This window comes from Mchenga conophoros, linkage group LG7 (assembly GCF_057382185.1).
Source record: "Mchenga conophoros isolate Kocher_MC1m ecotype Shallow Benthic linkage group LG7, M_conophoros_male_GT1.1, whole genome shotgun sequence".
NCBI lineage: Eukaryota > Metazoa > Chordata > Actinopteri > Cichliformes > Cichlidae > Mchenga > Mchenga conophoros.
In genome coordinates, this window is record NC_140532.1 from 27,527,856 (window position 1) to 27,543,980 (window position 16,125).

The following is a 16,125-nucleotide window of genomic DNA, read 5'->3' on the forward strand; positions in this document are numbered from 1 at the left end:
AAAACACTCGACTCCAGCTATACAACGTGCAGCAGGAAACACTTCACGCAAGTCGAGCTGCCCGAGATTCACAGAATTTACAGAAAATGTCACATTTTTGTGATTTATATCGTTATCGGACGATAGATGTCTTAAATATGAGATTTTGGTCATATCGCACAGCCCTAATTCCAGGATGAGTGTTTGTTAGTAGTGGTATGCAGCCTAAGCTAACGTGTCTTTTCGCCCTCTGTCTCCCTCCACCAGCAACAGAGTGTTGGGGGAAGTGAGGACGAGGCTCAGCAGCGACCCACCATCTCCTCCCTGCTGTCCTCAAAGCCGTCAGTGGCATCATCCACCGATATGCTGCAAAGCAAGCTGTCACAGCTGAAAGAGTCGCGGGAGCTGTACATGCAGGAGCACAACGTTCACTCCCCGACACACACCAACACCCGCTCAGCTTCACCAGCTGCCAACCTGGATGACCTGAAGAAACGCCTAGAGAGGATAAAGAGTAAGCGGCAGTGAAGCAGGAGCACCACATCTCATCCATTAACCTTGTGGAGTCCTCTAGTAAGAAATGGACCATCCACCTTTTTAACTCATGCTGTCTTTATATTGATGTTCTGCTGGAGGGAAAGGGAAGGACACAGGACCCCGCCTCAGATTTGAACCTGACTCCACCCACTGTGCCTGTATGTTGTTAGAAATAAAACGCACCCTGTAGAAACCATACAGGTGTTTTCAGCTACTGTTATCAGAATGTGAGTTATTGTTCATCAGAGTGAAAAGCTGAAGCCCTTCAGCAATATGAGAGGAGGGGCACCGGTGGTGTTGTAGTTGTTAGAGAATTAGGATTATGTACTTTGTTCTGTCTTTGCCCTCTATGTACACTCTGTATTATGAAGCTTCCTCAGCCACTTGTCTGCTCGTTTTTTTGTTTTGTATATATTGAACAGTTCAACACTTCTGTTGGCTGCAGGGGAAAATGTCAAGGACACAACAGTAGCAATATTCAGGTAGACGCCCAAAATGAGGTGCGTGACATGAGGTGAGTGCCCCCTATTGGTCATACATAGTTTCTGTGATTTCAGCTTTGCATCAGTTCAGTATGATTTTAAAGAATGTGTTCAACACACTGAATTAAATTTACCTCAGCAGGAAATCTGAGAAGATGCTCTTAAATTTTATTTGCAAAAGCCTTTAGTTTTTCCCCTTTTCTGCCTTAGTAACATGTTATATTCTGATGTGAATCCAGTTGTCAGGTTTCATTCTCCACCTCTGAATAGGAGATGTCATTACTGGGAGAGTGAAATTTGCTGGGACAGGCTGATTTACTGCTGCACTGCTCAAGAGTTTAGCTTCAGTAATGAGTCCAGGTCATATTGATTATAAATAGGAATTAATGTTATATTCAGCTGAAAGGATAACCTTCAAAAAATTAATGTACTTAAAACCATTGTTTCACATTAACGGTCATTAACTAAATTTCAACTGTATAGCTGCATGAAGTCAAAGTAATAATAATAAAGGCTTTCTGTCCTCTGGCCCATGGTTGGCATCTCTAAGTGACACTGTAAAACTCCAGCACCTACTTTAATTAACGTGTCTAAAGTTTGTTTGTTTTTTGTTTTTTTTTTTTGTCAATTTCAGACTTGAAAATATTGTAAGTTGAGTTGCATTTATTCAGATTCTGATGGATTATCTGCATCTTCTTTAACCAGATACTCAGATGATGGGCTTTCAGAAAGTATCTGGTTTGTTTTGTAGCTTTTTCTTGAGCTTTGTTATCACAGGAAGAGCAAAAGTGTAACCAAAAACATTGGCTGGTCCACACTTCGGTATAGGGTTTTAACTACTAGATGTTCTCTATTAATCTGCAGGTTATTTTCTCATTTTAGTGTATGCAATGGTTGACCCATCAGAAAACAGTGGGAAAATGTTTCAAACTCTCATCAGCTTGCACTGAAGGACGGGCTGATCTCATAACGGTCTCCTTTTGTCTGGATCTCTAAAGTAGACTCCTCCAGTCCACTTATTAGTGGTTTTGTAAACTAAATGAATCAGATCCATTGTTTTAGTAACTCCATCTGTTTTTGTAGTCTTGCTTCAGAGTCTAGAAGCTACTGTTTTCCCCCTGAAATGGGTTGGAGCTGGTGTACAATTAATGGTGCAGTTTAAAAAAACAGGCTTATTTTGTTGAAGGAAGGAAGTGACCGCTGAGAATTTTTCTTACATGTGTGCAGTTGTGTTGCGCTGTGCTGTGGGTTTACACTCAGCTGTAAATAATGTATGTAAAACTCTCCATTAACCTTCACTTAACAAACCGCAGCCATGAAGCCAGACTGCAGGGTGAACGTGGTTGCCACTGTAAAGTGCATTGTCCAAACTGTTGTTCAGCAGAAGGAAGCACTCTGTGTTTGTAGGCTGTAGGAGCATGGCATGAGCCTGTGATTTTTATGTTATTCTGTAAATAAAGTTTACATCAATTAAACTGCTTATTACATCTCTTATTTCCAGCCCTCGGCCAATGAAGATAACTAAGGCTGTTAAGTCATCTGTTCCGTAGTTAATATTAAATACAAAAACAGATGCTGAGTAAGTATGTAATTCCTTAGCCATGCTTGTATAATATGTTGTGGAATTTTTTTTATTTTTTTTTTCTGCCCTTAAAGGAGAAAATTTGTTGTTTTAGAACTTCTGTATTTGTAGGAGTGAAAAGACTCATCAATGGTTCTTCTGGGTTTTTCCAAAATTCATTGTTATTTGGTCTATAAAATATTAATGCCCTCCCTTTGGGAGGGGAAAATGGTTAAAGTACTATATGATATATGGTGACCACCAAATAACTGATTTTACAATGATGAGCTTCACTTCTTTTTTTGGAGACCTGAAATGTAAACACAAGCTATAAATAAAGTAGACCTGACAGTCAACACAAAGATTGAGACATTCCAGGATCTGGACACAGACACACAGCAGGACAAAACGAGTGTAATGAGGAATTAAATTCAAATTTAGCAGCACTGAAAGTGAGAGAGAGAGAGAGAGACCTTTGACCTTTTAATTTGCCCCTCAATAAGATGTGAAACACGATGTAAAATCCCAAAAGTATCCAGTGGCAGTGCTGGGAATTTTTTTTTTTTTTTTTTTTTTTTTTTTTTCCTCCTGCCTACACGGAATGGGATGACACTTTGATTTCTGTATGTAATAATTTCACACTTCTGCAGCCATATCATGTGAAAATGATCACAGATGTACACAAAAACATTTTTAAGAAGAATATGGCAGTGTTTGCATGAAACCAGTGAATTCATTTTTTTAAATGAATTATGAAGTATGTACTGATTTAGCAGTGAATGTGGGAGTTCTTGTGATTTCTAGGATGTAATGTCAAAATTTTGCAACCATAAAACTTGAAAATGATCAATGATCCACACAAAGACAGCTTGAACAACCATAGGGTTGATATCTGATGACTGTTGATAACAACTTGGTTGTTATATTCTTTGAAATGTGTAAATATAACCGTTTATCAGTTTGTATTTTGTGTGTATTATTTGTATGAGTGTGATTTTAGCACTGAATTATATGAAACCTGGCATCAACAACAAAGTGATTACAGATATACAGTATTTTTCTTATCCCAACCAAGGGAAATTAAACAACCTTGTGTCTTTGGGAGTATAAATTGCAGAATTTACGAGGTGCACCTAAAGGCACCATGAAAAGCGAACCCACAATGAGCCGTACATAGTGATGTAGGTGCGCAAATTATTGCGTAAATTTTCAAATGTGGACGGCGGTCTGCAGTTGCCAGTCAAAGCTGTTATGATGAGGTTGCACCCCGGTTTTACAGCATTATGGTAGTAATTACAATCAAACTTATGAGAAAGGAGACCCCTTGAACACAAATCAGCATGAGTACTAATAATGGGAGAAAGCATATCTGCAAAAAAAATTATTTGTAAAGAACTTGTTTTAGCGACCCCAGTCCCATTCACTAACATGGAGGAGTCAGGGTTTATGACCTATACTGCAGCCAGACACCTGGGCGCGACAGAAACGGTTTTGCTTCATTTTGGGAGAGCTGTTAGGTCGTCCATGTTTTATACAGTGATTGGTCTTATCACAACAGGTCAATAGTTTCTTCTATTTTAAAAGATCTCCTATGTATTTTGAATCAAAGTGATCCAATTTATTCACAGTCATTTTTCTGAAAACTGTATTAAATATTTTACCTCAAACTAAGTTAATCACTAAGAGAATAGCTGCTATGTTTGCAGTATGGGGTGTTAACATAATTTCTTTGTTTCCAGTATTCCTGCTGGTGAGCTACAGCAGGAATATAGCAATAAAATGTAAGGCTTAATAGAAGTTTTGCATTAGTTAAAACTTTTTGTTTATAAAGATTTGTTTATATTTCTGATTCAGGTACCTGGCAGCTGTTTACAGAAAACACATAAACCCATTCTATAAGCAGTTTTATACTTATTTTATACTTAAGTACTTTACTAGTATTTTACTTGTAATTAATTAATTTTACGGTAATGCCACACTGTAAGTAAAACAATGTAATTTTTACATAAGTGACTGCAAAAAATTGATACCTTGAAAATAAAAAACCCTGTAAGGCGTGGTAATATTATCAGCATCAGAAAATGTATGCACTCCTCTAACAGATGGCAACATTGATGTTATTAGTTGTACAGGTTCTGTGACCATTAAACAGGTAATAAGTTCCATTTAGTTCAAAATCATATACTATATTTTTTGTAATATGACAGTAAAAATAACACAAAGATTGCTCCCATTGGGAGCGTTCCAAAAGTTCATTTTGCTTCGGAAGATTCCTGACTGAGAGATGTGACCCGACTGTATCTGCATGGTGGTAAGAGTTGTTCAGTTCTCCAAATATTTAGGGCAAAAAGGAAGCACTTCAACGCTTCCTTTATTGCTTCCGTTAGCATAGGATACACTGAACCATCGTTTATGAAAAGGGAGGAGAAAATGCCGTCCCAAAATTCATTGTGATGGACCATTTGACCATTCGTGAAACCACTGACACATTCAGTTACAGTGAACATGCAAATGTTCACTGTAACTGAATATTTCATTTCATCCATAACTTCCAATTCATTTTATAGTTTTTAACAACAGTTCTGTATGATGGAGGAAGAATCTGTTTTGAGTCAACGTTACAGGATTTTCTTTGGCTGGGACAATAAAAGGGGGCTGTTTGTAACTTTTTACACACAGTGGGGCAGGACCGAGTGCAGCTGGATCATGGGAAAAGTTCTGCTGCTGTGAGCTTTCACACAATTATGGAAAATCGTTTGGTGTTGCATTGTAATCCAGAAACTCTGTTATCATCTGAGCCATCCAAACCTCCAGAGTTCCTTTAATAGCAGATTCACAGCTCAAAGCAGATTCATTTCACATTTAAAATGTGGCTCCAAGGAAAAGACTTTGTTGGTACACTGATGTGAGCAGATCAGAGCTCCAATCCTGCCAAACATGTGAGCGAGGCTGTAAAGTAGCACTTGAGGAGCTCGACCACACACCCTGCCCTCTCTTAGGAACCACAATTGAAATCTGTAAACACCTCACAAAGCTGCTTTTCTTATATTTCTCAGACCAATTTTCAGGGTTTTTTCTAATCTCCTAATCAGATGTACCAAAGGCTTCCCAAAGACTACAAGCAGCTGAAATTTAACATCAAAAGAATGGCATTGTGAAGAAGGTTTGATTTGTAGTGGCGCTATATTGTTTGACGTGGTGAATGTCTTCTTCAAGCACTTGAAAAGACAAATACAATCGTAGCTTGCATAGAAAAATAAACGCTCTCAAGTGTTATTGCAAAAGATTAATGGCACTACTTCAAGATGGAACAAAGGGAAGCAACACACTGAGGCCTACTGGGAAAGTCTTAGAAGGGATGATCTGGTTGATAACCAGAGCAGGAAGCAGCAAGCTATTTTTACTGCCATGTTTTTTCAACAAAACCCACACTGATGGTGTTTTACCGCCAAGTTCAGAAATTTGACAACATTTTTAGTAAGTACAAGGAATAATTCTTGGGTTCATAGAGATGTGGAGACATTAGAGACCAGATGATGAAAGTTTTGAAGGAACTTGTGCGTCAGCTTGCATTATCTTGCTGAATGAGACTACAGTCCTCAGGGAGTACTGTTTCCAACTTCACTGGCACGACTGAAATTCTGACTATGACTGAAGTAGTGCTCACATAAACACCCGCTGATCTTATAGTGATTCCAACAATCAAGCAGTGCTCTACTATTATATGCCATTTTTTTCTTCTCTCATAGTTTGAGTTTTGTGCTTGTATCTCTAATTTTTGGGGTTTTGTCTCTAATATTGTAGAGTCTTTACCTTAACATATAAAGTGCTTTGAGGAAACTGCTGTTGTGAATTGGTACTATACAAATAAATCCTAATTGAAGTGAAGTGATTTGAAATTAATCAGTTATCCAGTTCAGGGTCATCCTGGGACTGGAGTCTATCTATGGTGTTGAGATGAAATTGTTGAGATGAAAGTAAGTGGATCAATCACGCCTAAGGATAATTACTCTTACACTTTTCAGTCGCTATCCACAGCAGCCAATTAGTTTACTCGGCTTATTTACTTATTACACCCACAATTTCGTTGCTCTAACACACTGGGACGGATCACACACCGGCTCTTTGTCTACTGCAGCAAATTGACACTGAGTATTCGATCAACTTAGCGAACAGACAATTTAGATAATATCCAATATGCACACTTTGATTTAACAGGTGGTGCTTACCTTTATTTTAAAATGACCCGGGTCTCTGTTCGCCTTGCTGATCAAGCCCCCAGACCGCCCAATCTGTCTTCCTTAGCTTCCTATTGGAATCCCGGAGTGAGCCCCCAATTGTTAAATATCAACACTTGAACGAGTTCTTTTGATTCCTCAGAGGCATCTGATGGAAGACAAAACACTGCTCAGTAAACGATTTCATGCTTTACTCTCTTAAACAATTACTTCTAGAAGGGAGATGCGTCCTGCATGACACATTGCCGCGGATCTCAAAATGGTGGTGTACCCCTAACAGTTTTATTACAGACGCTCTCTCATTCTAGTTTGAACAACAGCATCTCAGTAACTTTCCACTAGAAGATGGTCCCCTGTTATCTACTTTTTCCCAGGCAAGCATGAGCGAGAGTCTACAGCAGGGATAAGCAACTCCAGGCCTCGAGTGCCGGTGTCCTGCAGGTTTTAGATATCACCCTGGGTCAGCACACCTGAACCAAATGATTAGTTCATTACCAGGCCTCTGGAGAACTTCATGACATGTTGAGGAGAAAATTTAGCCATTTGAATCAGCTGCGTTGGATCAAGGACACATCTAAAACTTGCAGGACACCGGCACTCGAGGCCTGGAGTTGCCTACCTCTGGTCTACAGCATTCTACCCCCCAAGGACACATGGTCTAATGCCTTTTTTTCCCCCAGGGCCGTCAACTTAATCCTACACTATATGGTTATATGGCATTTTAGTTAATATAAAGCAAATAATTTCATTTCAACAATGGTCGTAGAGCATAAGGCAGGTGCATTCTGCCAGTCCATTAGAAGGCTTAATAACAACCATTGTTAAATAAAATACATTCATAGCTAAATTAAATGTGGTTTAGTAAAATGATGATAACTTTTTAGCCTTACTGACCACTCAAAACACTTCACACAAAATAATATAATAATAATAATATATATATTTTTAATATATATTTAAATAATCATATAAATATAAAAAATAATATTAGCAATAATTTATATACATTTTATCATTTCATTGTTGTTAACAGAAAGAAAAACAATATTTACTGAAGTTTAATTAAATGTTAATGTACCATTTGTTTTAAATAATATTTTTTATAATTATTTTATGCAGCAATGGCCGCCCCTCCCTCAGCCTGGTTCTTCCAGAGGTTTCTTGCTGTTACTGTTGCTCATACGAGGGGTCATCTGATTGTTGGGGTTTCTCTGTTTTCCTTTTATTGTTGTAGGTACAGTCTAAAGGGCCATGTGGCAACTGCTGTTGTGATTTGGCGCTATATAAATTAAACTGAATTGAACTAAAGCGAATTGAATTGGCTTGAATAACTATATATTAAAGTCTTGTAAAGTTAATATTACTAATGATTTTTCTTTTTACTTATGTGATAGACACAGAGCAGTGTCACCATTTATGTTTGTACTGGTGTTTGTGTACACATAAACACATGGAAAAAGTAACGAGCTCTTTCAGGGGGAGGATGGAAGATGTTTTTATTAATTCTAAAACAACAAAACACCTGCTTATTTGTACTTATAAATTACTATTAAGTCTGAAAGCTAGTGAAAGCCACTCTGAAAACTGGTAATTGTGCTCCTCATGATGCCTTGTTTTAGTTGGTGACCAACTTTAATTAACAAGCGTAACTTGGTGACGTGTTTTTCATCTGCCTTTAGTTAGGCTTTGCTAAGTCTAACAACTGATCACTGTTTTGACAATAGTTATTATATATTTATATCTACGTGTCTCACAATAAGGCAAATCATAATTCTAATTTGGGGAATATAAAAAGCTAAAGGCAACAAAATGTTCTGTCATATTCCCTCGGTCTGAAGCCAGGTTTTTCAATTTAGGGAATGTTTAGTGTGTTTAGTGCCATCTTGTCAGGGCCTTTCTGTGTGGTGTTTGCATTAGGGGTGGCCTATATATATCAAATATACTCCATATATCAGTTTTTCCATTTATGATGGTTAAAATGGCTTTATCTTAACCATCGAGTATAATTTGCCATGGTAATATTAATCTGTCTGCCTGTAATTTACTGAGTTTTTTTTTTCTTCTTCTACATGCTGCAAATGCAACATGAATGACACTGTTGTGGTGGACGGTCATCCATCCTTCCAGTATCATCTTCCTCTTTCCTCACTTTCTATGTGATGAATAACCACTCAAGGTAAATCATAATAACCCTGGAACATCCATACAAAACCTGATTAGACATGCTACTCTTTTCCTAATGAGCTGAAAACTATTGGACGAGTGTGTTTCTGTGTCCGTTGTGTATGTAGTTTGCTCCCTCTGTAACACCTTTGTGCCGTATTTTGCAACCTAGTTTCCAAAAAAGTTGGAATGCTGTGCAGAAAGCAAATAAAAAGAAAATGCAAAGATGTATAACTCCCATAAACACACACAAGCAAAACAGCAACTATGTGTTGCTGCATGTTGGTTTACAATCTAACTATGTGTGAACACTTAAACTATTATGAACAACTCTAATAGATTCTCTTCTCTATAGCAAGACACATAAGCCTTATCAATTTTACAAATTAGATGGCCAAGCTACCCCCAAATATGGCTCATCAAATTGTGATGGTTGAGGCAGAAAAACAGAAACATGACCATTAATTTGGAATTGTGTTTTCATTGAGCAGCCATCCAGCAACAGTGAAGCTGAAGCAAATATCACCCAGTACCACAAGAGGGACCCCTTAGTATTTTCTGATCACCTAGAAAATAATGAGCTTTGTGTACACTTTATATTATATATTATCATCTATAGTTGCTATTTAAAAACAAACAAACACGTAAGAAAAATGCAGAAATAAAATTGCCATAGGGATAACACTGTGCAGGACACTAGCTTAACTGTTTACTGGCTTTAATCCAGCTTTGAAAATTGCTTCTGAAAAAGTAGTCTTTTTAATTTAGCCTTTGAGACACTATTTCATGATTAAAACAAATAATTTTATTATAATAATTCTTTTACACCTCGGTAATAAAGGGGTAATAGTAGGGTAACAACGGGCAAACAAAAATGATCCTTTGTGATCCTATTTGGGGTTTTTCTGTTCTTAATAATTTCATGTGGCTAGCACCTATACCTCACAAGACATGAGAGCTCCAAATGTTTGAAAAAATAAGATGGTTTAAAAAACACAAAAGAAATTTCAACCCTTCAGTGACCTGTAATTTGGAAAATGTTCATAGTATGAAAGTGCACATTCCAAATATTGTTTTTGAAATAATACTTTTATTATACAAGGAAAATTTTATTATAACACCTGTTGGCATGCCTCGCCAAAATGTACCCACCTCAGTGTGTAATCCTGTAACAACTCCATGAAGGCTATCCTTGAGCTGTCAGTGGCATAAGTGCAATACTGCTGTCTAATCACCACAACACATTGAGTTAAACCTTCAAAAACCTTTTCCAACTGTCTGGTAAATACTTTGCGGGGTTTGGACAGCTTGTGCTGGAAGCAGCAGTGGCGAGGCTGCAGCTGAAAGCTGTGGCTGGTCAAAAACAGGAGGTGGGTATTGGATTACGCAGGTAATGAAGCTGATGGAGTCAACATATCTCCTAACTTGGAGATTTTTCATGTTTAAATGTCTTTCTAATTGTGCTTCTTGGAGAGCAAGGGAACTCAATTCAGTTCAATTCAATTTTATTTAATTTATACAGCGCCAAATCACAACAACAGGTGCCTCATGGCACTTTTTATTGTAAGGTGGACCCTAACCAACCACATCTAAGTCTTTGAAGAGCATTTACAATATATTTTGCATAAATTACAGTTAATGACCCCAAATGTGTTATTTCATACCTGTGATCACTTTAATTTAAAATACGTGTATCACTTGTCAGTGCATGTGATTGTTTCTATATGACTATAATATTGATAAGTGCATGTTTGTGTCATGCCTTCCCACCCTCTTTAATCCCTGAAATAGAGTGACGATCATGAAAAACCCTCCACCCTCCTCTACTTGGCCTTATGCCCAATTAATTCCTTTCACCTCAAATTATTATTCACATCATTCACTTCACAATCAAAAGCTGTATCCCCTCTTTCTTCTATTACCTCTCTCAATTATCCCATTCTTTTTCCATAATCATAAGTGCTATTTTCCTAAGAAACACAGAGAAAAATGGATAGAGGCCCCTCCTACATAACCAGCTCCAGTTTGACTTCATCATCTGTTCTCCACACAGTTGGAGAAGAGTTTTGTTAAATATCTTATTACAATTTGATTCACTCTGTTTAAACTCAGGATAAATGTTATATATGTTCACAAGACAACTTTTTAACTTGACAAAATATCATATATCATATCAGATATCATAACATATATTTTATAGTCTCAGTTTTCTATGGAGGCTGAACTGCACTTGTATATACTGTATATAAAGTACATAAATAATGCCAGACTGGGAGTGGGCTCCATCGGAAAAAATGTTGTCTGGAATATAAGAAGTATATGTAGTGATTCAAACTGCAGGGGAATCGGGGACCCGATCCTCAGGAGGGACCAATTTTTGACGCAGCGTGTTTTGGGGTTTGAAGGCCACTTAGAAAAAATGTGTCTCAACTGTTCTGATACTCCTAACACATACGGGATCACTAAGGGTTTTCACTTAGGCAGCAGTTAATCTATTTATAATGTTGAGGAAACCTGCAGTCAGCTGAGACTGAAGAAGTCACTTGGATGAGTAATGAAACATTTCTCCCACTGAAAACGCTACGTCCAGATGAACACAATCAACTTTTTGGGATTTACTTATGATGATTGAGCATGCATCAAGTTTATTAGAAAAGACTGGATACATTTTCATATACAGATGATACCCAGCTTTATTTATATATGAGACTAAACAATGAACACCAATTAAACTACAGTTAAATTGCAGGCATGTCTTAACCTCCTAAGACCTGAACTCTTTCATGGCATTCATTTTTAATTTCTCTTTGCTATTTGGGCTGATTGGGACCTGATGAATGTAAAAACAAATCTTTTTACCTGATGTAGTTTCTGAGAAGAGGATATCAGGCCATGGTAGAGCAAAATTTAGTATTGTGGTCTAGGAAACCCAAAATTTGATGTCCACATACAATATGTGGACGCCAGGTCCTAGGGGGTTAAAGAGTTAAAAAGCTGGATGACCTCTCATTTTCTGCCTTTAAAGTCAGACAAAACTGAGGTTATCGTAAAATCAAGCCAGATACTTACTCTAGATGGCATTACTTTGCTCTCCAGTAAGACTGTCAGGAATCTTTGAGTTATTTCTGATCAGAATATGCCCTTCAATATTCAATATTAAATATTAAATGTAGGACTACTAAACTCAAAGACATTACGCTTAATCCTATAGTTAAAAACATGATTTATATCTTACATGTCACTCAAAGATATTTAAATGTAAAATCTCCCCTCTCCGTTTTTAGCCCGATTTGGGGCAACAATTATTTTGCCCCGGGTAGGGCGGGCGGTGGTTTTAAAATGTGGGCAGACTCGGGGCTGGGACTGGTGAAGGATGCTTTCGGGGGTGATGGAAGACTTTTAAGTTTTGAACAACTAATCTCTAAATTTAATATTCCCCGAAAGCACTTTTTCAAATACCTACAGTTTAGGAGTTTTATCAGGTCTTATCATAATGATTTTACACATATTCCCCCGCTGTCCACATTAGAGAAAATCCTAACCAAAAACCCCAGTGGTAGAGGGATGATATCTGAATTATATAACTTGATGATGACATCCTCTCCTGATTCATCTGCTGCTAAGCTTGAAGCTTGGAGGTATGACTTACAGGAGGACTTGACAGTGGAACAATGGAGTAGAGCATGTAAGCTAGCCCAAACACAGACAGGGAACACACGTCTAAAATTGCTACAGTTTAATTGGTTGATGAGAGTGTACATAACACCAGAAAAACTTAACAAATTTAATATGCAGATTCCATATATCTGTAATAGATGTGAAGAAGATAAGGGCACATTGCTCCACTGTTTATGGTCATGTCCAAAAATAAAGGAGTTTTGGGAAGAGGTTGGAGCAATGATAAAGGAGATTTTGTCAATTAAACTTGTGATGGATCCCAAACTTTTCCTACTGGGATTATATCCTGTAGGGTGTAACATAGATCATTTTGAAAAAATCTTCATAAACATGGGAATACTACAAGCAAAGAGAGTGATAGCTCTAACGTGGAGGAGTCTTGGCAAACCAAGTATTTCACATTGGTTCAGAGAATTGTCTTTATGTTTACCATTAGAGAAAATTACATATACTCTAAAAGATAAACAAGAAATTTTCCAGAAAATTTGGGGGCGCTACATCCAGTATATTGGGAATAAAGATCTATCTGGTTTACTGTGTGAGACAGGGACAGCCTAGCTATTCCCGGTACAGGACCACAACCATATGCTGCAATCTGAAAATTATTCTTTAAAATCTGTCAGAGGTCTCATGGACTTAAGTGCTTTCATTGAATGTACCTTGTGTTTCGTTTATTGTGTAAATTTGTTTGTGTATGTACTTTATATATGTATATATGTAAAACTTTAATAAACATAATGTTGAAAAAAAAAATGTAGGACTACTTTCTTGCATTTGCACAATATCTCTAAAATGAGAAACATCCTGTCTGAAAAACTAGTTAATTACACCAAACCCAGACTACTGCCCTTCATTGTTTTTCAGGCTGTTCTACAAGTTCCTTAAAAAGACTTCAGTTGATCCAGAATTCTGTAGTTACAGTACTGACAGGGACTAGAAAAAGAGACCATATTTCTCTCATATTAGCCCATATCTGTTTTAACTGGCTACTTGCTACCGTTTCTCTTCTCCCCATCTAACTAATGTCCTAAGAAACTCCTCTAACAGACCCAAAAATACAGGTATAAATAATGCACACAAAAATACTATATTATATTATAATATTAGTATTTTTTCTTTCATTATTTATACCTTAAAAGTTTCAAAGTAATTCATTTTAGTCAACAATATTTAAACAACGGCAGTGAAAACTCCATCTCATTTCATGTTTCCTTTCTGTTCACGTCGCCTCTTTAGTTTGAAGTTTTTCCTATAAGTTGTGGAATCCCTGCTAAGCCACGCTGAGCTGACCGATTATTCCTCTCGAGTTCTGCCTCTGCTGCTGCACTTTGAAGTCCCACATTCATTCTTCTGTCCTTTTATTGGTGTCTCTGTCGCTCACTCACAGCTAATACCATAATGATGTAAAAACGCAGAGGAGGAGGGGATTGAAATTAGAGCCCTATCTTTCTCTCTTGTTGTGTTTAATACCTCTTATTCTGAGAGCAGTCAGGACATAAGGGAGCTCTGAATGTGGGATAAGGTCACTCCATCTGCCACTGAGCATAACAGATGAAGGGAAAAGTGGCTCAAGTGAAGGAGTGTAATCCGTGAAAGAGGGCTAATATCAATGAAGTGAGATGTGAGATGAATAATAATAAAAAGAAACGGATTCTTGAGTTTTAATTAGAATGGGCCAAGAAATTCTACACAACCCTCTTCTTTGTTTAGCTTGAAGTTTAACGTGTTGGGAAACCTCAACAAGAGAAGAGCGTGCTGAAAGCAAATGAGAGGCTGTTTACAGATAAATCCATTACCATTTCTCATTAATCAATTAACCCATTCATTGATAAAGAAAAGACTAATTAACTCTTGGTTAAAAGGCCATAAGGGGTTTGTGTCAGGCGAGCAGCTGCAGAGTGGGAGAGTGTTGAGAGGACAGAGCAAAAAAAGCACCTTAAAATATTCATTTTCTTCTATTTTAAAATGCCTCTTTTTTTCTAGGATGGATTGAGATGGCAGTAAAGACTTCTTTTTTTTAAAAGTAGAGACCTGTATAATATTCCTGTCTGTCCTTTTATAGGACATGCTAACTTGTGCATTGCCTCAAGAATGAGCAAATGACAATATAAAAGAGTGACGGCGTAACTCCAGTTCTTCCTATTACAATTTACATTTTTTTTTACAATATTAAAATTTTCCATTTGTGTGGGCTACCATGTTGCACTTTTGGAGCCAGAGTCTGCATAGTAGTGACTTGAGTGTTATGTACTGTATGAAGTGGGCAGGATTGGAGGACCCAGAACGCAGACTCATAGCAGAACTTAACTCAAAAAAGTTTATTGTGTTCATCTGGACGTAGTGTTTTCAGTGGGAGAAATGTTTCATCATCACCCAAGTGACTTCTTCAGTCTCAGCTGACTGCAGGTTTGCCCAATCTTATAAACAGTACATTTTCATAGTGACTGAAACCAGCCCACTGAAGGAACAATGGGCTGTGAGGTCAGTTCCTTGATCATTAATATGCAAATCGTCATGACCATTGATCAACAACCACTGATCAAAGCTCACTGATCGATGGCCATGAGTACCATTCACAGAGAGTTGGGGAAATGCTGCAATCACAGCATTGTAAGATGGCGAAAGGTGTACCCTTAGGCTCCCTCCTCTATTCAGAGACTGTCTTTCCCTTTTCATGTAAGCTGTCATTGCACAACAGAACCAACTTTTTGGGATTTACTTACCTGGATGATTGAGCATGCATCAAGATGCTGGATGTAATAATACAAAGACCAGTGTGAAAGAAAGTAAAATAACAGGCAGAACACACAGTCGGAGAATGAGAGAGATCATAGGACAGAGACGCAGACAGAAAATATGAGAGGGAATCAGGGCAAAGAAGAAACACCTGGGGAACACAGCTGGCAACAATCTAACAGATGAGACAGGTGGAAGCAAAACTGAACATACTGCACACCAGACAGCAGACTATCAAAGTAAAACAGGAAACATGGGGAACGCACAGACACTGAGACGCAAAATAATGAATCCCAGCCAGGGAACAGAGGGAGGAGAGAGTGAGGGACGCGAGGCAGAATGAGAGAACAAGGGGTGAGACACAGAGTCCTTGAAAAATCCAAAGTTACTTTAAATAAGTGCTGTCAGCGTTAATCTCTTTAAAATGACATTAATGCCATAACCACATTAACGCGGCAACTCTCCATTAGCGAGTTAGCACGACGCTAACCCGTTAATGACCTAACCGCGTTAACGAGTTGACATGGCGCGCTAACTCGCTGACGGAGATCTGCGGCGTTAATGCGGTTATGGCATTAATGTCATTTTAACGAGATTAACGCTGACAGCACTAATTTAAATATCATTATTATCTGGAAATGAAATGTTGTCCATAAAGATTTTAACACTAGACTGCAGATGATTTTAAACTGAAGATCCATTACACTTAGCACTCTCTTGCCTGGTAATATGGAAACTTTAAATAAAACAA

At 37.7% G+C, this 16,125-nt stretch overlaps 1 protein-coding gene across 5 annotated transcripts in view; it reads left to right on the forward strand.

Annotated features, from left to right (window-relative positions):
- ckap5 (cytoskeleton associated protein 5) overlaps positions 1-2,473 on the forward strand; it is a 42,101-nt gene extending 39,628 nt beyond the window's left edge. For all 5 annotated transcript variants that reach the window (XM_085283213.1, XM_085283216.1, XM_085283214.1 and 2 more), the window contains one exon: positions 247-2,473. In XM_085283213.1, the coding sequence (XP_085139339.1) occupies positions 247-507 (261 nt within the window). In that variant the 3' untranslated portion in view covers positions 508-2,473. The remainder of the gene's footprint in view (positions 1-246) is intronic.
- Positions 2,474-16,125: the final 13,652 nt, after the last annotated feature.